General features: G+C 39.9%; 1 protein-coding gene across 2 annotated transcripts in view; it reads right to left on the reverse strand.

The window, feature by feature from the left end:
• Positions 1 to 22261, reverse strand: part of LOC129707733 (bridge-like lipid transfer protein family member 3B) — an 80771-nt gene that overhangs the window by 18522 nt on the left and 39988 nt on the right. Inside the window, exons 12-18 of one of the 2 annotated variants that reach the window (XM_055652977.1) lie at positions 18746 to 18887; positions 16810 to 16884; positions 14516 to 14706; positions 12487 to 14021; positions 8530 to 8705; positions 4299 to 4465; positions 2848 to 2998 (exon numbers count right to left, since the gene is read on the reverse strand). In XM_055652977.1, coding sequence (XP_055508952.1) covers positions 2848 to 2998; positions 4299 to 4465; positions 8530 to 8705; positions 12487 to 14021; positions 14516 to 14706; positions 16810 to 16884; positions 18746 to 18887 — 2437 coding nt within the window. The remainder of the gene's footprint in view (positions 1 to 2847; positions 2999 to 4298; positions 4466 to 8529; positions 8706 to 12486; positions 14022 to 14515; positions 14707 to 16809; positions 16885 to 18745; positions 18888 to 22261) is intronic. The other variant, XM_055652978.1, reaches the window with a different exon arrangement.

Here is a 22261-nt window from a genome sequence, read left to right on the forward strand (position 1 = left end):
CCTTGGGGGACGGGACCCAATGGGTCCCACTTGGTCTAGTGATTCTATAAGTTTGTGACTGCCAAAATGGCAAAACCACTCTCCTTAAAAAAAAAATCGAAGGCAACAATATGCACCATATTACTTCAGCCACAAATGGATGGTCTGTATCATTTCATAAAGTCGTTGTGCTACTGCACCACTGATCAATGGGCTGACTAGATATGCCCATCATATTGATGTACAATTTCCGAGCCTTCTCATATCAGAAGACGCAAATATTTTGTCACATTTTTACTACCAAACGCCAGTTCTGCTCCCCAACTTAGTCCAGAGAGTGATCACATCTGTTCAACAGAGTTACTGTGTGGTTGTTATTAAAGTATGCAGGCAAATTGAAATTTTTGTTGAAGCTGATTCCTCTGACTGCAGTTTATGAAATGGCCAGATGATGGAGTGCAGTGAAACAGACTACGTTGTATTACCTTTCCAGAGGCAAGCAGTGATTAAAAACTTGGACAAGAAAGAAACTCCAATAGCAGGCCCAGCAGTAATTGTGTAACAATTACAGCTGAAAATGCTAACTTACAAAATATTGAGTAGAGTGAACATTGATTGCCATAAATCAAGATACATGTGTTCTCAGGCATTGTGTAGCATGTACGAGGATAGGTTAGTGTTGCGCAAAAGGAGGAAAATCTGATTCAGCAGTTACTCGGTTTCTCACTGAGCTGCTCTTAACTGTATTGTGCCAATGCTTGAATATAGCAGCAGTGTTCATAATTGAATGTGGAACTATTTCTGCTCATTCTATAGGCAAATATTAGGAAGAGAATCCAATCATTGAAACAAACCAATATGATCAACTATTTTAATTATCAAAAAAATTACCTTGTAATGCTTTTCAAGCCTTTTCAAACGGGTCCTTTTCACAATGGCAGGCAGTGACTAGAGGGGTACCGCAAGGCTCAGTGCTGGGACCCCAACTATTTACAATGTATATTAATGATTTGGAATTGAATGCAACATCTCCAAGTTTGCAGATGACACGAAGCTGGGGGGCAGTGTTAGCTGTGAGGAGGATGCTAGGAGACTGTAAGGTGACTTGGATAGGCTGGGTGAGTGGGCAAATGCATGGCAGATGCAGTATAATGTGGATAAATGTGAGGTTATCTACTTTGGTGGCAAAAACAGGAAAGTAGACTATTATCTGAATGGTGGCCGATTAGGAAAAGGGGAGATGCAACGAGACCTGGGTGTCATGGTACACCAGTCATTAAAAGTAGGCATGCAGGTGCAGCAGGCAGTGAAGAAAGCAAATGGTATGTTAGCATTCATAGCAAAAGGATTTGAGTATAGGAGCAGGGAGGTTCTACTGCAGTTGTACAGGGTCTTGGTGAGACCACACCTGGAGTCTTGCGTACAGTTTTGGTCTCCTAATCTGAGGAAAGACATTCTTGCCATAGAGGGAGTACAGCGAAGGTTCACCAGACTGATTCCTGGGATGTCAGGACTTTCATATGAAGAAAGACTGGATAGACTCGGCTTGTACTCGCTAGAATTTAGAAGAATGAGGGGGGATCTTATAGAAACGTACAAAATTCTTAAGGGGTTGGACAGGCTAGATGCAGGAAGATTGTTCCCGATGTTGGGGAAGTCCAGAACAAGGGGTCATAGTTTAAGGAAAGGGGGAAATCTTTTAGGACCGAGATGAGGAAAACATTTTTCACACAGAGAGTGGTAAATCTCTGGAATTCTCTGCCACAGAAGGTAGTTGAGGCCAGTTCATTGGCTATATTTAAGAGTGAGTTAGATGTGGCCCTTGTGGCTAAAGGGATCAGGGGGTATGGAGAGAAGGCAGGTACAGGATACAGAGTTGGATGATCAGCCATGATCATATTGAATGGCGGTACAGGCTCAAAGGGCCGAATAGCCTACTCCTGCACCTATTTTCTATGTTTCTATGTTTCTAAGCCATTATGAGAAACAAGAATAAAACTGTTAGAGACCTCAGCCAAACCTTAGGTTCATGATTTCAACCAAATGTATACTGCATTTTTAAATATGAATAATTTTCAATTGGGAAATATTTCCTAAAATCACGATGCATTCTTATAAATATCATCTGATAAATTGATAACACATCATTAAATGTTACATGCAGAAAAAGATACACTTATCAAAATACATTACACAATACATTTTGTGTGATAAAAATACAAAGTGCAAGACAAACTCAGCAGGTCAGACAATGGAAGGAATGGCTGTACAAAGTTCCCAGACCCCTTTTCAGACAGATTGTAGTTGGGAGGGGGGGGGGGGGGGGGGGGGGGGGGGGGGGGGGAGGGGGGGAACGGGGGGGAGTGGGGGGAGGGGGGGGTGGGGGGGTGTGGGGGGGGGGGGGGGGGGGGTGATTGCAGATGGGTGGAGTAAGTTACAAAGGAGACAAAAGGGTGTCAGATAAGGAGAGAGGAGTGAAATGTAAAGACGGGGTGGGATATAACTGTAAGGGACAGTGGAGAGGGGAGATGAGTGTATGAAGGAGGGGAAAGAAGCACGCTGACTTTAGAGGGTGGATGGGAGATAGTTGGGGAAATAGGTGCACATTGGTATGGGGTGTCATTGGAAAGAGAGGGGGAGTACAGGGTATTACTTGCAATTGGAGACTCTAATGTTCATGTCATTGGGTTGTGAAATGTGCATCATCAAGCTAAATAATTGCCTAGTCATATACAAATATGGGAACATGTGTTAATTTTTGCAACAAAATTCTATAACCAGTTTGTAGCTCCATTTTATTGCACAGCCTAAGGTTAAACAGTAAATTGTTCCTCCAATTATGGAGATACAAATAAAATTACTACTTACCCAGACTACGGTTGCTAAGGTATTGCCGAACACTGATGTTTCCATGTTGCTTTGGCAGCACTTGATTTATCTGGAAAGACACTGTTGTATCCTCACCCTTTACATCAATTGCACAGTTTACACCAAAGACATTGAAAACCAAGACTGACACCTGTCCAAAGAAAATAGTAATGGTTATAATGGCTGGCAACAAAAGACGCATTTTTAACAAAGCATAAAATGCTCTTACGGTGAATGCATGCATCACTGGGTGACATTATAAATAGCATCAGCAACATATTAATGGCTTGGCTCAGGAGTATAATCAGAAAAATACTAATTTATTGTGCCGAGTAGGAGGACTTTGGGGAAGTGCAGAAGATAGATCTTGTTCCCTCTAACTGTCTCCACTTAAAATATGCTCTTCTCCTGTAATTGTATACAGAAAAAATTAGACTTGTTTATTATAATATAATGGGGCAAATCTCACTGGACTGGAGTTTCCAGTTTCAATAGACCTCTGGCTTCACAATTCACAAACCTCCAATCCTTTTGTCACTTTTTTTTCATTTCCTATCCAAAACCCTCTCACTTGTGTTCGCCTATTACCTGCCACCTTTTGTCCTTCTACTCTTTTAGCTGTCTCCCTCCCCCCATCATTCCCCACCTCACAATCAACCTGAAGAAGGGTCCTGACCCAAAAAGCTGAACTGTTCTATGTTCTCCAAGGAAGATGCCTGAACTATTGAGTTACTCCAACACTGCCTATTCTTTTTGTAAACCAGCCTCTACAGTTCCTTGTTTCAACCAGTGGACCAGGTGACTGGGCAAATTCAATAAAACCATTAATCAAAAATAGCCAGGTAATCATACAAAGATCAACTAAAATCACAAATGTCAGTTTAACCATGAAGAAAAAATACCAATCGGATAAGGAAACTTAACGTAATATGGTAGGATCTTGGGGCCTTTTCATCAAATTATTTTACATGTCTAACTTCTGAATCTTCAGAATTGAAAAGTGTGCTTTATATGTATACACATACTACATTGCTTGGAAACAAAAAATGCAACTATGTGCATTTCGGAAGGGAAATATGTATCAGAGGAAAATTGGGCAAACTTTCTCACGAGCATTTAAATTTAACAATGCTTCATCTCAGTCACACAGTTAGAGTCTGCAAGTAGAAACAATGATGAAATACTACAGGGAATAGGACAAGTTACAAAACAGATAGACGTGACTGCAGAATCATTTTTAAAATTGGCAAGATTTTGACACACCAATCCAAATAATCGCATCTGTAATTTGTGCTAGGTGACATTCCTTTTGAGTGATTAAATATAATTTTTCTTTATTCTGCTGAAAACTTAGTTTTCTCACTTTTATCTGTATCCGAGATCTTAATAGCATTTAACTGATAGAATCCTGTACATAACAATTCTGCAAAATCAGAGCTGCTCATGTTTACCAAATCTCCAGGGATCTGTTCCACACTATGAGATGCAGTGCTGCAGACATCTGGTGATATTCTGCCACAACCGTCAGTCCCAAATGCTTCATTAGCACTTTCCGCTGGACTCTGATCAATGGAAGCTTCTTTAAGACTAATGACCGAGGCATCATCAATACAAGCATCTGAGAAGATGAACACATACTTTGTTTCAATTAAGCTCGACAAACATAAAAACATCACTGACAAATGTTTTGTGAAACAAACAAAAATTTGAAGTGCAAAATGAAAAAGTTATCCTGGAAACTTGAGATTAAGTAAACATGCATTCACATGTTTTTCAGGTGAAAAAACTGCTGGTCCACATTCAATAGCAAGTCATTATTTTTTTTCCTGTTACAATACAAGTGTGCAAAATGCATGTTAATTTATGATTTAATGTCAAAACAATTTTGTTACACAACAGATTCCATGAAACATTTTGGAATTAAAAAGCAAGATCAGGTACCTTCTTGAAACACGAGACTGAAGTAAAAATAAACTTCATGAAACTTCAATGTGAGCATTTACTTATTGGCTCAGATATCTCAAAAGTCTCTCTTGGCATTGTCCATATGGCTCAGAGATTTTTAAACAAAACAGGATGCTAGGTATTATCCAGGGAAATATAAATTTAGATTGAAGTAGCCCTGAGATTAGCAAAGTAGGCCTGCAGTCCAGTGGCAGTGCATGAGGTGACAGGGATTGATTAAAAAAAAAATACATCTACTGATACTCCTGAACACATCATCAGTGATGTAAACTGGGGTCATTGGGTGTTTCGGGTTTTTCAACATCAGACACCCTCACCCAGGCAACCCAGCCGTGGTTGATCAGACCACGACTTGTGTTCAGGTGGCATTCGCTCCTCCCCATGGACCTCCTCTCCTGATCCAGAGCCATCTCGAGGCTTTCTCCGCTGCCTCTGTGGTGTTCTTGATGGCTCTTCTCCTCTCCATTTCGGTGATACCCAGTGCACTCAAGGCTTTGTAGAGCGATTGCCCTGCAAAACCTCTAGAGCCAACCTCGATGGGCATACACCTTGCCTTCCAGCCCTGCTTACGGCAGTCTATGACCAGCTCTTCGTACTTGGTCTTCTTCCTCTCGTGGGCCTCCTCCAGACGGTCCCCCCACGGCACTGTCAGCTCCAGCAAGACAATGTTTTTGGTCGCCTCTGAGACTAGGAGGATGTCTGTCCTCAGGGTGGTCGTGGCAATGTGCTGTGGGAACTTCAGCCGTTTCACTGGGTCTACAGAAAGCTGCCAGTCCTGCGTAGTCGGCAGGATTCCTGACGGATTCCTGGCTGCTGTGGTGCTTGGCAGCTGCACTCCGGCCTTCACAAAGGTGATCATCTGGGTGGTGGGGCGTTCTCGTCTGCAGCTGCTGATTCCCATGCTGATGACTTCAGCAATGGGTTTAAGAACCTGGTCATGACGCCAGGTGTACGTACCGGCCCTGCCCAAGATCCTTTGGGCAGCAGCTCAGGATGTGTTCCAATGTCCCTTTGCCTGAGCATTGTGAGCAATCTGGAGATTCCACTTTGCCCTAGATGAAGAGGTTCGATGGGCTAGGCAAGACATCGTACACTGCTGTTGAGCTTCTGCTGTTGGAATAACTTAAGTCACACACCGTGATTAAGATTTGTGATAAGACATCGCGGCAACATTAATTTCACGACCAGCAGAGTGTCCTATAACTTTTGTACGTGCGTCAGCCATTTCAGCAATGCGACAGCGGTTTTCAACAGTCTCTAGAGTAAGCTCAGCACCACATTTATCATTGCGGACACCATAGACCAAACAGTCACGGACTAGGCTATCACATATATCCCAGAAATCGCACCGATTGGCAATGTGCTTCAACGCACTGGCATACATCTCCCCAGGTTCTCCCTGTTTCTGGCTCCGGGAAAAGAACAAATGCCTCTCCATGACCAAGTTAGTACATAATTCACATACCAGGGTCTCGGATAGATTCAGCAAGAGCAAGCTGGACACCAGCCGGGTCAAATCTAGTCGGTTCATAATGAAATCTTCTGGCACGTCGAGCAGCTTCTGTGCCTGCCAGATTAAGAAGAATTGACCCCCGAACACTTCGCCGGCTCTCCACTTCCTCCCAGTTTTCACCTCCACCCCTGCCTGAGCCACCTTGGGGTCGCTGGAGTCCCTGTACAGCATCACCTCTCTGGCCCAAGTCACCTTAAAGTCCTCCTCCAGGGCCTTCAGGGGCCGCTGGAGCTTGGTGTTATTTCTGTAAAGGGCGATGCTGCTAAGGCTCCCGGGTAGTCCCTGCCGCCTCCCGAGGAAGCTGCTGACTTTCCTCTCCGGTCTCTCTACGATGGAGATTGGGACTTTTTAGACAAGCAGTGGCCAGAGTATCCTTGGCAGGATACCATGCTTGTAAATCATGCCTTGAACTTGCTGGGAAGCCCCGACCGGTCCACCGCTCTCAACCAGCTCCTGACAGGTTGCCTGGACAGATGCTGTATCCTTCGGGCTGATGTTAAACACATTGCCAAGACTCTTCACTGGCCTTTCGGAGACAGTTGGGATTGGTGTCCCTTCGATGTTAAAACTGAACCTGTCCATGACTTTGCCCTTCTTCAGCACCAGTGACCTTGATTTTCTTGGCTTAAACCTCATCCTTGCCCATCCAATCAGTTTCTCCAACCCCTGCAGGATCCACCTGCCTCCTGGCACTGACTCAGTGGTGACAGTCAGGTCGTCCATGAAGGCTCTGATTGGTGGTTGGCGCATTCCTGAATTGTTCCGAGGGCCCCAGCACTCTGGCTCAGCAGACTTGAGGATCGTGTTCATCGCCAAGGCCAATAGGATCACGGAGATGGTACAGCCTGTGATGATCCCAACCTCCAGTCTGTGCCACTCTGATGTTACTGACCATGATGAGACTCTCATGCTGAACTGGTTGTAATTGTCCAGAATGTAATCTGCCACTTCGCCCGGTACATGATGCTTGGCCATGACCGTTTGGATCGGCTTGTGTGGGATAGAGCTGTAGGCGATTAGGAAGAAAAATGAGGTGCAACAAGACCTGGGTGTGCTTGTACATCTGTCACTGAATGTAAGCATGCAGGTACAGCAGGCAGTGAGGAAAACTAATGGCCTTCATTGCAAGAGGATTTGAGTTTAGGAGCAAGGAGGTCCTACTGCAGTCGTACAGAGCCCTGGTGAGACCGGACTTGGGAGTATTGTGTACAATTTTGGTTTCCTAATTTGAGGAAGGACATTATTGCTATTGAGGGAGTGCAACATAGGTTCACCAGGATGGCGGGTCAGACATATGATGAAAGAATGGGTCGTTGAGAGGGATCATAGAAAAATATAAAATACTTAAAGGATTGAATAGGCTAGATGGAGAAAAAATGTTCCCAATGTTGGGGGAGTCCAGAACCAGGGGTCACCGTTTAAGAATAAAGGGTAGGCCACTTAGGACTGAGATGTGGAAAAACTTATTCACCCAGAGAGTTGTGAATCTGTGGAATGCTCTGCCACAGAAGGCAGTGGGGGCCAATTCACTGGATATTTTCAAGAGAGAGTTAGATTTAGCTCTTCGGGCTAAAGGAATCAAGGGATGTGGGGAAAAAAGCAGGGCACTGATTTTAGTTGATCAGCCGGTGCTGGATCGAATAGCCTACTCCTGCACCTATTTTTCTAAGTTTCTATTCACTTCATGGAGAAAATAATTATGCAATTATTCAAGAAGTTTTTGGAGGAAAATAAATGTCAAGATCTAAAACCGGGAATGTTTTTGAGTTGTACAGACGGGGGGGGGGGGGCTTGAATTCCACTCACTTTGAAGGTAAGGAGGGAGAATATGTAGAATTGGGGATACTTTACGACTAAGGTTTAAGTATTTTTCACACAGAGAGTGGTGAATCTCTGGAACTCTCTGCCACAGAGGGTAGTTGAGGCCAGTTCATTGGCTATATTTAAGAGGGAGTTAGATGTGGCCCTTGTGGCTAAGGGGATTAGGGGGTATGGAGAGAAGGCAGGTACGGGATACTGAGTTGGATGATCAGCCATGATCATATTGAATGGCGGTGCAGGCTCGAAGGGCCGAATGGCCTACTCCTGCACCTAATTTCTATGTTTCTATGTTTCTATTTTGAGTTAAGTTGGTTCAAGTATTCTGAACTGTTTCAATTTCTTTATTTTTACATAATTTGATGATATTTTAAAATAGAACTTACCCTTCACCAATAAAAGTAGGCTTTCACTTCCATCACTGTCTAAGAACTGTTCTTCCAGAAGACTGCTGTCAATTGATATGGTGTCCAGCGAAATTTGTGATGGACTTCTCCTCACATTTTTATATGCTACTGCACAGTTAGACAAGGAGGGTTCTGCACGATCCTTCAATTTGCCGCTGATTCATATGTAGAAATTGAAAGTGGAGATTTTAGGTATAGATTTACGGATGTGATTTTCGTTACGTGTAAGACCATTACATTCTGTTCACCACACAAATTATTTTTTAAAAAATGCAGCAGAAATAAAAGTTAATGGTTAAAAGAGAAAACAATAGTTACATTATTCCTTTCCTTCTAGGTTTGTTTCCATTCTAAGTGCTCCCCAAACATCAGAAAAAGACCATCAGAAACTTATGATCATATTTTTCTCTTGCCAATCACTAAAATCTCTAGGCAATTCCAAAAATAGTTTGCCAATTAAAAGTATCCTCCTATTTAAACCTTAACATGAGCAAGATTAACATGCGCCATAACCAAGCGAGCCCACAGATACACAACAAATACTATGAACAAAAGTTCTTAAATTTGTCTTGCTAGCAATGGAACTTTATTAAAGCCAGCGTCACTACTTTATATTTTAAAAAATTGCCAATACCAATTAAGGCCAATCTGGATGATTGAGAAACAGATATCAAAATTAATGTACAGAGTTGCAAGGGCATCAAGCTGCTGTGAACATTTTTTCCCCACTGCAATACTTTAAAGTGAATTCTGCTTGCAAAGACTATGTAACCATCACAAACAGAAAATAATTTTCTTCACACTCAGCAGGTTATAGTAGAAATGTTGCTAATGAATCTCAGAAATGTATCAAGTAGTACCTTCTCATTTAATTATAAATAATGCCAGCTTTATTCACCCATTCATATATTTTACTCTTTAAACATAATTAATGTAATTTAAAAAAAAATATGTGCGCTTTATGGTGTTCCCTGAAAACTGGGGCACAACTAAGGCTGAAGATATGATACTGTGTAACACCATCATATCTTCTATGCACTGGCCAAGAAAAGAATACCAAGATTATCAGAAGTACTCAGTCCCCATCTACAAATCACAGCATTCTCCTTTGTGTTTATAATATTTGGTTTTATGTCACAATACTTACAATATCTTACATCTACATTTCCCAATAGTTTTTATTATACATTTCTATACTTATATGTATAATCAAAACTGCCTGAGCAAAGATACTCAAACTCCAACTGTTGATGCCACTTTCAGTCGGCTCAATTTGCAACATCATGCCCTACAGCAGGCAATGGTCCCTGGACCATTGGTCCTTGCTATTTGTTAAACTTATGATTGTCTATTGAATTCCAGTGTATTTTTACAATATGATTGTGGTTATCGGACCTTCATCAGATCTAGGCAAAATACAATATTTATCTTTAAACGCAAGAAATTTTGTCGAAGCACATATTTGACACTATAAATAGTGCTTAAAATATTTAATACTATACACTAATTTATAGAAAGCCAAAGAGAAGGTAGGAAAGTTGTGATTGATAGGAGTTAACAAACAATGAAGTAGTTTATCTTTTGTTTAAAAATCAAACAGATGAAACCTTAAGCACCAAGAAGCTACACACTTAAAATAAAAATTGTCAGAGACAGGATGCTTCGGCCAAAACAGACATGCCTTTTGTTAGAAAATAGCAAGGTGCCTTTGGCAATTCAGTGCATTCCTTAAGTTGGGAATGCACTGCAGATTAGACATAGGTTCTTGTTCCATCAGCAGACTCAAGTTATGTTGAACTGAGAGACCTGATACATTTCATATCTAGCTAGTTATTTAATATAACCATTCATGATGCAAAACCTGGATGCAAAACATAATTGATTAATATTAATTCTAAGAAAATAAACGATGTAATTAAAGTACGAAAATGTATTTTTAAAGAAAACAACTTTTAATTTTGTAACTATTTACTAACAGTTGAAATGGACTCAAATGTCATCAGTGACCTTTAGCAAGACAAGAAAGATTTCTGAGAGTAGTGAACTACGCAAGGAATTTGGTGACTGAACCTTATGCAGCTTAATCAGCACATGGACCCTTGTAGCTATCTCTCATAATTTATCGCATAGAGCCACAAATGTTAGTAAATTTAAGGGAGTGGGCAGCAAACTTGGGGCAAAAGCCACGCCTGGCACGATACGACTCCTCATGCCATTGAAATCTTAACTAAGGAACTAGGCCTAATATTATCAAGCTCATCATGTAGCTACCATGTACATTTACCCGTCTTAGTGCCAAGCTTCCTGATAAGGTATCACTGCAGCAACGCTCATTGATTAGAAGAACAAACTGAATAGCAATTTCCTGAATTACACATGGGCCGATTCTGGAATTTCAGATTGATTTGTTCTTTGGTGATACCCCTAACATTATTTGCATCACAAAATCCAGGACAATTTATTTGGGCTAAAAATACTAATTATTATTAATTCCTTAATATACGTTTACAAATTAAACAGGAAATTAAATTAACTAGTGATGTCTCGCAGGGATCGGTGCTGGGACCCTTACTATTTGTGGCACACATTGACTATTGGATATAAATGTAGGGCGTAAGGTTCGTTAGCCTGCAGATGACATGAAGAAGAAAAAACAAGCGGTAGTGTTATTGATATTGCGGATAGTCAAAGCTGCAGCATGACCTTGATGAGTTGGTAAAATACGCAGAGCAATGACTGATGGAATTTAATCCTGAAGAATGCCATGTGATGCACGTTGAGAGGACCAATAAATGGTGGGGCCTTATGGGGAATTGAGGGACAGTAGGTCAAGCCCAAGGATCCATGATGATCACAATGCATTAGGTAATGAAAAAGGCACAAAGTTCTGGAGTAACTCAGCATGTCAGGCAGTATCTCTAGAAAACAAGGATAGGTCAAGTTTCTGGTCGGGGCCCTTCTAAAAAGACATTTGGGGCACTTGCCTTCATTAACCATGGTACAGAATACAAGAACAGGAAGGTTATGACTCAACTTCTTGGTTACGTTATGTTACAGCTGGAATACTGTTTTCAGCTCTAGTTGCCACATATAGAAAGGACGTGAACATTTAGTGCTTAAGTGTCCCTACCTACTTATGCTTTTAGTGCCTAATTATCCAGTTTCATACCCCTTGTTTCTCATTAGTTTTGTTTCCAGAATTGTAAGCATAAGAGTTATCAAACATTTTCCTCGTACGTTTAAGCATCTTTTGGTATTTGGAATAAATTATACTTCATTTCTACCATTTTGCAAGATTTTCCACTATTAATACATCATATTTAATATATTCTTCAATAAATTTGCATACGAGCACCTACCTCACTCAGTAAATTCAATTTGAATATTTTTTTACAAGAATTATGTAAAATGAAGCTTGCAGTACATAAGCACCTGCTACACTAAAACAAAGAAATGTTTTTCACAAAGTGGCCACTAGATAGAGCCTATGCGCTGTACAAAATTCAAAACTGTACCTTTAAAATAAAGATAAAATTTAAATAAAACAAGAAATGACATTTAATCAACATAAAAGTATAGGCCAGTGTAAGAATTCCAATATCAGCAATAAAGTGATTCCCACGGAATGCAACAAGAATTTTCAGCAGAGATTGTTCAGTTTTCTAGAAAATTAACACCAATGCAGAGAATGGAAACAATTGTTTTCAGAAAGAAGAAATTAAATCAATTTAGAAGGAGACTGAATTCTTTCCTATCCTAAACCTGCTAACATCAACCATTTTTTTTGTAATATTAACCGACATAGTAAAGAACCAATTAAAGAAAACAACAATTACAGGAAATGTTTTAAGGTTATGCTGGGGATGGAGGGGTACCATTTGTAATATTCTATTCCTAAACTTTCAATAATGATGCATTGATTTAATAATTGTATACCTTGATAATGATGCAGGTAACACCGGCTTCGTTGAAGTTTGTGTTTCTTTACTATAATCTAGGTTTTGCGTTGGATTCTCCTGGTCGCGATCAGTTAAATCATTTACTGAATTTACAGCTAGATTTCTTTTGTTTTCCAATGAACTGGACATTTCTTCTTGGCAGTTCCCCTTCTTCAAAGGAAGAATATTACATTCATTTGTGTTTATTGTGCAAACATCCAATGGGCCCATACTTTGAGAAACACAGAGTGCTTCAATATTTGATAACTTTGTGGCTTCATTGCTCCGACTTTTATTTTCCAAAAAAGTTCTGTTAATATCCCCAGAGACATCCACAGATACTGGAAATTGACTAACAGTAGCATCAAATGGAGACAGTGAGATAATTCCTTTCATCAAAGCTGAGTCACTATACGATTTAGAAAGTAAAGAGTCTATTGGCCTGACAGTACTAATGTGTGTATTTTCAGCTTGAGCATTTCCTGACTCATTAAGTTTTGTCTGGGGGACATGATCAATACTTGAATCATCTTCTCCTTCATTTTCAGGCACCAGAGTTTCTCTGCTTTGAGACGGCGAAAGGTCAGATCCTGCAGGACTTGTATTTTCTGACAAAATATTTTTGTTTGATTCTGCCTGAGGCAGTGGACGAAGCAATAAAGCAACTTCAGCACTTTTTAACAACAATCCAACACAAATTTTGGTTTCCGCTGCTGCCTTTCCAGTTATCTTCTCTATATTCTTCTGAAATTTTTCCTGAAGCCTTTTCATTGACTGCTGAAGACGGAGCAAGAAACAGTACTGATGATGATTAATCTGCATGCTCACATGCTTTTGAACATGTATAAGAACATGCGTATCTGCATCTGATGACTGCAAGGATTTCAGAGGTTTAGTAAGAGCATCTAAAGAATTTGATTTACCCAGTCCATTAGTGAACGGCTCAGATTCTGTACTATAATAATCTCTCAAAAGCTTTTTGTGACGCAAACGAACGCTAAAATCACTGGATTCGCTTTTGCGAATTTGAGGGGCAGACTGCCCGGAAGGTGGAACAGTTAATTGCGATTTTGCAAATCTAATGGGTTGAGAAACCCAGATTGAAAGTGGAAAAGAATCCACAAATCCCACAGGTCTTCCTTTTCCACTCTTCATTCCTTCATAGTCAACCCAAAATTGTGAAAAGTGCACAGCCCACACATCTGTAGCAGCAAATGTTTTCAATGCATTTGTACTCAACTTTGGAGTAACTAAGCCCTTATAAATATCGTGCAGTTTGGTATCCTGTTCATGGGCATGTCTTTGAAATACTGGATGCAATATATTGAAATTTTCTGTTGTTTTGGGAAAGGTTGTGAATGTTTTGCTAAAAAGGTTTTCATCTTTGAACTGTTGCAGTATGGCTTCCAGGTCTGCCCGCGTACAGTGTGGTGAGAGTCTCGTATTTGTAGCAATAATTTCAGCAGTCTGAATAGAAATCGATTGTGGATGGTCTTGATGCCCATTCGGTCCCATATCAGTTGGAACAATAAACTGACAAAGAGCAAAGATATAGTCAGTTCAAACAACATGGAGAAACAGTTAAGAAATATTTTTTTCAATGTTACAGTCATAAATACTATTTTTGACCATTAATTAAATCTATAATCATTTTATATGGTCAATGTGACAAGATGAGTAAATCAGATATAGTTAATTTGCTCGGGCGCAGATAAAATGTTATCATTTGGATAAAACTGCTTTGACTGCTTGTGCATGTGTACTTTAACCATCATGTCTGAATGCTTTTTGGTAAGGGTAGCTGTAACAATGGCTTTGTAACCAATAATGACAATGTAACCAAGTAATTTGCCCGAGACTAAAAATGTATTGTAATAAAAATAATCTGCAACAACCAAAACCAAATTCATTTTTCTTAGATCATTTTTGAATAGAAAAACATCTTAGACTAACCTCATTAACACAAACCAATGATTGTAGTGGCTGTACTTCAGCCTCAAAGTTAATCAATGCCTCATTGTATATACCTTGAGCATCAATCCATCAACTCGTATGTCCACATGTTCATCCTCTTTCCCACTATCAAGCTTATAGATAGCTGTGAACTGCTCCAGACTCTGTCGCAGATCAAGTATAAATTGGTTCAACCACAGCATGCTCCTGGGATCTAGTGTCAACTGTAGTGCATTCAGCTGTATGTAAAGATTAGGGCAAGGAACTGCAAATAGGAATAAATGCATGTTATTTAAATCTGTGCTGATGATATCAATATTCAATGCTAGACCCATTCTACTGGAGATGGGATACTCTTAACTTCCACCCAACCAATCATAGCACTTATTGCAATTACATCCGAAATGTAATCAGGATTTCTCATGGAATTCTCCAGGACAACTATAAATTACAAAGTGTAGAGAAAGAAAAAATCATATATAATGGGTTTTGCAATTTCAAAATCTATTAGATTCGTTCATTATGTTAGATTTAATAGAAAGATAATTTGCTAAGCTGCAAAATTCAGTATTAAATAACGTATTTTCACCATATTGCTTTGCCTTCATGATTTAATGTAATAAACTACATTCTGAGCATTTCTTAAAGCTATCCTTTAAACAGAACTTTAAAAGGTAGCATTATTTCAGAATCTCATGCAAATTTAAAAAAAAAAGTAATTTCAACTAATCATGTGTAGGAAAGAACTGGCAGCAACAACTGTCCCTTTACACCCCCCTTGACTCCATCCAAGGACACTGACAGTTTTTCCAGGTGAGGCAGAGGTTCACTTGCACCTCCTCCAACCTCATCTACTGTATCCGCTGTTCCAGGTGTCAACTCCTGTACATCGGCGAGACCAAGCGCAGGCTCTGTAATCGTTTCGCTGAACACCTCCGCACAGTCCGCCTTAACCTATCTGATCCATCAGTTGCTCAGTACTTTAACTCCCCCTCCCATTCCCAATCTGACCTTTTTGTCTTGGGCCTCCTCCATTGTCAGAGTGAGGCCCAGCGCAAATTGGAGGAGCAGCACCTCATATTTCGCTTGGGTAGCTTACACCCCAGCGGTATGAACATTGACTTCTCTAACTTCAAATAGCCCTGGCTTTCTCTCTCTCTCTCTCTCTCTCCCTCCATCCCCTCCCACTTTCCCAGTTCTCCCACCAGTCTTACTGACTCCAACTACATTCTATCACTCCCCTAACATCAGGTTGAAGGGTCTCGACCCGAAACGTCACCCATTCCTTCTCTCCATAGATGCTGCCTCTCTACATTTCTGCATACTCCAGCATTTTGTGTCTACCTTCAACCAATCATGTGCTTGAAAAGATTGCATGACACATGTTGTGGTATGTCACCTATATAATACACAAGTTTAAGAAAGAACTGCAGATGCTGGAAAAGTCAGACAAAAATGCTGGAGAAACTCAGCGGGTGAGGCAGCATCAATGGAGCAAAGGAAGATGCTGTCTCACCCACTGAGTATACCGGCATTTTTGTCTACCCATTCCTTCGCCCCATAGACGCTGCCTTACCTGCTGAGTTTATATAATATACATAGTGATTGAGTGATCAAAATTTTACTAGAATATTTTCCCACTATACAACTTCCACTATCCACTTTGCACAAAATCAAATAGCTAAATGGATTCATTGTCGATAAAGGTAATCTAGTGATACAGGAGCAATGCAGTTAAGTGGTGCTGAAGTAAAAGATCACTCTGATCTCAATGAACAGCAAATCAAGCACACAGCATCAAATGGCCTACTCTGCATCTATTTCTCATGTTCTTTCTACAACTACTTTCAGCATATTGTTATATTTCACATTTTCCACAATTACAGTATTTAACTACTATATTTTAAAATATGTTCCATACCTATGCAAGTCTTATGGAATAAGTACTCATTCATTTACAGAGAATTAAATCAAAGATTAAAATTCAAATGTTTCCTGCAGTTCCTCCCAATTGAGAATTTCAAATTATGTTTCATATCATTGATCAACAGATCCAGTTGGCTATTTAAATAATTGAGAATCTCATTAAATAAAATTTTTTTTTTTTCACTAATGAACTTATAATTATACAAATATTGATTTAGTCTTTGCTCAAATCTTGCAATATTCTATACTTAATACTTTGTGATCGTAATTAAGCAATAATGCAATCTGGTGAAAATCCATGTAAAAAGATTTGACTAAGCACTTGATTTATTCTCCCAGATATGATTCATTGACTGTCATTCAGAATCATTAAATGATGAAACGACATGATTAACAATCAGCCCACCAAGAAGAAACCATTTTTCGGTAATAATAGTGCAACCTGTACAGAAAAGGAGATCTAGGGCAGATGTTTGGTGAAGGTTCTTTTCCAACCTGTCCAACACATTCCATAAGGCTATAATGCAAGGTCACAAAAACTGGTTTTAACAGCAACAATCACTATACACTTGAGAATACTTAAAAATTAAAATTAAAAGCATTTTAGTGAACATATAGAATCAAAATATGGTACATAAGCGCCAGACAGTTAACATTATTTGTTCATTAAGTTGCTGCAACATATACTCGCAGAAACGTTCTGCTTAAATACATGGCACAGAGTACCAATGCACAGAAATCTAGCAAATGTAAATTAAATTTGAAAAGTTATTTTCATTCTACCGACAGAAACATTTGACATCTTGGTCGTACGTGGTGCACATTAATTCCATTTTCATTTATCCTGATGCAAATAGTTTCTAATCAAGGTTACAAACATTCCTGTCTCTGTGGCGTAATAAAATCAAAATATAATAATAATGATGCAATCCTGACATTTTATCACTCAGGGCTCTCTGACTGTCTATATGTATATAACGGATAATTGTTTGCATATCATACATATTGCTAACAAATAACTGATATTTTGAACCAAAGAACCATAGCTTGGCATCTCAACTAACAATCCACCAAGGTTTAATCACAAAAGGCATGTGGTCAGCAAAACAATAACTTTCACCAGCTGACCAGCCGGGTATCCTGGTCACTAACTATTTTAACTCCCCTTCCTGATCTCATACTGACCTTTCAGTCCTTGGCCTCCTCCAGTGCCAGAAGGTCATGTGAATTGGAGGAACAGCATCTCATATGAAAGGTAAATTTGTCAATTTCAAACAACCCCCCTCTGGTCTGCACACATTTCTCCCACCATGCTAGACACCATGCTACTTCCCCCTTCTCTGTACACTCATTCATCATCCCAGAGTCCCATAGTTCCCTTTTCTTGTTTCCTACATCCCATCCACCCATATCCCTTCCTCTAGCTTTAAATGCCACTGCTCCTCTTCCCTTGCTGTCTATTTTGTATCCTGTTCACCTCCAGACTTTGTCACTTACTCCATCCGTCTGCCAATGAAACCATGCCCTCACCTACTTCTACCTATCACCTGCCAGGTTTGTCCAGCTTTCTCCCCTATACAACAAGCTGTCTGGAGAAGGATCCCAACCCAAATTGTTGCCTGTCCTTTTCCACCACAGATGCTGACTGACTTGGACCTTGATACTCTAGGACTTTATGCTTTGCTCAAGATCCCAGCATCTGCAGTTTCTTGTGTCTCCACTCTACCCTACCTTTTGTTAAAATAAATTCACACCATCACCAACCTCCCAATGGGGTGTCTGCTGTAAAATGGGTAACAGGGATGTAACAGCAATTCTCTTAAAGCTCAGTTCAAGGGACCACCTTGAAGTTGCTCGTCAGAGAATGGAAATAGATTTATTAATGTTTATTTAAGACAATCTTCTATGCAGTATTTTTCAATCAAATGAAAATAGGAAAATTAGAGGAATCTTACTGATGATACCAGCTCTTAACAAGGTTTTAGTTTGTTGCCTGAAACGTAGTGAATGTTGCCAAACTCAAGGACCAGTTGAAATGAGACAGGTCTGATTATCTTTTTGTGAATAGTACACAGATAGCTATGTTTTAATAAGATATTGCAGAATATGTTTGAGATTTGAGGAAAGCCACAGATTGTATGTAATAAAATTAGAAAGGTTGTTGTCTTACTGCATCATTCCCAAGGAACTTTGAGGGTAAGTGAATTAAATTATTTCATCCAACAATAAAATACCCCAAATCAACCATTCATAAGGACATCAGTGCTTCACTTTCTCTCACGTCAGACAAGGGTTTCAACCAGAAGTTTTCATATTTAAAATAAAAACGATAAAAATAATGTTAATTCTGTACATAACATCATAAAATGTATTCTTACTAGGAAAGTCTTTTCCATCTGGGAAATAATATTCAGTGAATTCAATGTGAATAGCTGCCATTTCGGATGGAAGATATAATGACTTCTTATTGCAACAGATCATAGCTTTGGGAGAATCTCTTCGCTGATCTGCTGTAGAAACCTGCAGGGGACCAAGTTAAGAATGTTACCAAGTTAGCAAGATAATGATTTCACCATTAGCGACAACTTTGGAGCTCAAGGAGCATTCAAAATCCATTGTGGAAAGTTAAGCAACAAAATTAGATATTTAATAATTAGTGGAGTAACACCACAAAAGGTTTGACTTCCCCACCCCCACAAAAAATGAAGTCACTGACGTCCATTGGAGAAGAGTGTCAAAGCTAGAAGAGAGTCACTACTCATATCCAATTGGAAGTCTAGTTATATGCTGCACAATTCACTCTTAAATGTAGGTTTATGTTGGGCTATAAATACTACTTCACCAATGTCACCCATGTTTTAAGCATAATTGACACATTTTTTAAACATCCTTATTTTTTTAGGTTGATCATTCCAAGAGCAAGTTAGCCCATTCTGCAAATGGCTAATAGTGTTAATTATAAATACAAGTTTAAAAGACAATGTCAGAAGCTGCAGTCTCCAATCAGAAAAGTTCTTCAGGCATGTGGAACCTTTCCCCGGACAGATTTTTATCAGCATTTCACAGATTTTCTTTTAGAAACATATATATTTAATCATTTTTGGACATTCTGTAACCAATGCAATGATACAATTGTCAGCATTAAACCAGCAGGAAATTGTCCGTGTCAGAGAATCTGATTTTGTATTTAAATGTCGTTTTCAGATTTGTTTACTTTATGCAAATAAATACATTTCTAATCTTATCAGATTTGAGGCAGGGAGAGTAAATTAAGAGCAAATGTTATTGGGCAAGACCATATTTGATATGTGGGAGTTGATTAAAGATTAGCTGGTCAGAGATCAGGACGGGCATGTTTCAGTGAGGAGGATGGCAAAGTAAGGGAACAATGAATGATGAGAGGGTAGCAAATCTGGTTAAAAAGGGAAAATAAGAAAATATATGTAATGTTCAGGAAGATTACATTAGACTGGGCCTAAGAAATATAAAGAAAGCAGGAAAGAGGTTAAATGTATTTCAGTTTATTTATTTGTTAATTATTGTCATATGTACTCACTTACAACGAAAAACGTTGTTTTGTTTGCCTCGAGGCAAATCCTACCATATCCGAGTGAAATAAGTAGTGCAAAAGAAAAAGGAAATAGGTGTGCAGAATATAGTGTTGCAGCTACAGAGAGCAGAGCAGATTAAAAAAACTGCAGGGGCTGCAATGGGGGAGATTGGGAGACCATGAATACATCCTTAGCCAATGAGAGGCATGTTCAATAGTCTGACAACAACGGAGAGGGACAATGTATATAATTGATGGCAGACCATTAACAGCATCAATGTATAGATAGATCTAGGGGTCCAAGTCCATAGCTCCATGAAAGTAGCAAGACAAGTAGATAGAGCAGGACAGAAGGATTAAGGTACGTTTGCCTTCATTGGTCAGTGTATTGAATACAGGAGGCAGGAAGTTGTGTCGCAGCTTTATGAAACTTTGGTTAGGCCTCATTTGGAATATTATGTGCAATTCGGGTTGCCCCATTACAGGAAGGATATAGAGGCTTTGGAGAGGGAGCATAAGAGGTTTACCAAGATGCTGTCTGGATTAGAGTGTATTAGCTATGAAGGAAAGGTTGAAACTTGACATTATTTTATCTGATGTGTCGATCAAGTCCATGAAATTATGAGAGCATAGATAAGATAAACAATCGGGACCTTTTTTCCCCCAGAATGGCAATGTCAAATACTGGAAGGCATAGCTTTAAGGCAAGAAGAGGTAAATGTTTGTTTTGACAGAGGTTGGCAGTAGCCTGAAACATGCTGTCAGGGGTGGTGGCAGAAACAGATATGATGGTGGCAGGAGCAGATATGATAGTGGCATTTAAAAAGCTTTAAGATATGCACATGAATGTGCAGGGAAAGAAGGGATATAGATCATGTACAGTCAGATGGGATTAGTTTAATTTGGTATCACATCAGCCATTGTTCAATGTTCTATCATCACACCCAAATTGGAATGATTCGGGAATAAATCCTGGCAGAAGTTACATTAGTTACACAAACTGAACAGTTTCCTTTTATCAAAATGCTCCATTTTTATTGCCAAGCCCAATGTCAATCTGTATACATAATTTGTAGCATTTACATGATAAGCTTCTCATTCTGGCCTTGGGAAATTTCTTGTTACATTTTGAAAATCTAAAAGTAACTTTATTCTCATTCATCAACTTAATTACCATCACAAGGAATTCTGGTCCATTTGTGATATAACCTATGACTCAAAACATTATGACTCTTCTTGATGACAAATCGATACTTATGGGCCTGTCCCACTTGGGCAATTTTTTAGGCGAGTGCAGGAGACTGCGCTCGCCACATGGTGGTCTCTGGTGAGTCTCCTTCATGGTCATGAGGAGTTCCCGCATTCTGGGAACTAGTCGCGGGAACTAGGTCGCCGCAATTTCTCAGTATGGTTTTATGCGCCGCAAACATTCTCATACATGTTGAATAATTTTGCCATGTATGTAGACCGAAAAAAGTTTGTAGTTCACCATGGAGATTTTCATTGATAAAAAAAAAAATGTCCTATAGTCAGAACCAGGATGCAGGTAATTGTAAATGTGGAGTTCACAGCCATGTAGTTGTAGGTAATCTTTTAGGTACCGTCACTGTGCTAGCTGTAAAGTTTTGTTCAGTGTTTGTCTGTATCGCCTTTCTGCTGAATTTCCGCGCTCCCCCTTTTATTCAAATTGACTCATTGGGAAATGAAAAAAAAAAAAAATGTAAGCAGTAGTTTTCAGAACCAAGGATAACCAACCGGTAATTTTAAATGTCCGCCGAACTTCACAGCTGTGTATCTCTGGCTTATTAAAAGTTGACCACTCCTTCTCACCCCCCCACTCTTTTAAAGGACTTACCGTACACTGTGCTAGCTGTCTTAATGTCCATCAGCAGCTCCGCAAACCGCAGCTCCAGGAGCTTCCAGCACTGTTCATCACCCCGGTGCGCTTTGTCTGGAGCTGTCGATCACCTCCAGGTAGGCTCTGCACCGACTGAATAATAGTCACGTCCTTTGAAGGACGGTATCCCCCGCACCGTGCCCTCTTCCCCCACATAAAAAAAACAGCGCTAAACAAAAAAACCCGGGCTGTAGGTGGAGGCTGCTTGCCCTGCCGTGTGTGTGTGTGTGTGTGTGTGTGTGTGTGTGTGTGTGTGTGTGTGTGTGTGTGTGTGTGTGTGTGTGTGTGTGTGTGTGTGTGTGTGTGTGTGTGTGTGTGTGTGTGTGTGTGTGTGTGTGTGTGTGTGTGTGTGTCCACTCTGACAGTCGCCGTTCCAGTTCCTGGTTTTTCAGGCGAAATCCGCTGAAAAATCACTTAAGTGGGACAGGCCCGTTAGGGTAATGTCTT

The sequence above is a fragment of the Leucoraja erinacea genome, chromosome 22, assembly GCF_028641065.1.
Source record: "Leucoraja erinacea ecotype New England chromosome 22, Leri_hhj_1, whole genome shotgun sequence".
NCBI lineage: Eukaryota > Metazoa > Chordata > Chondrichthyes > Rajiformes > Rajidae > Leucoraja > Leucoraja erinaceus.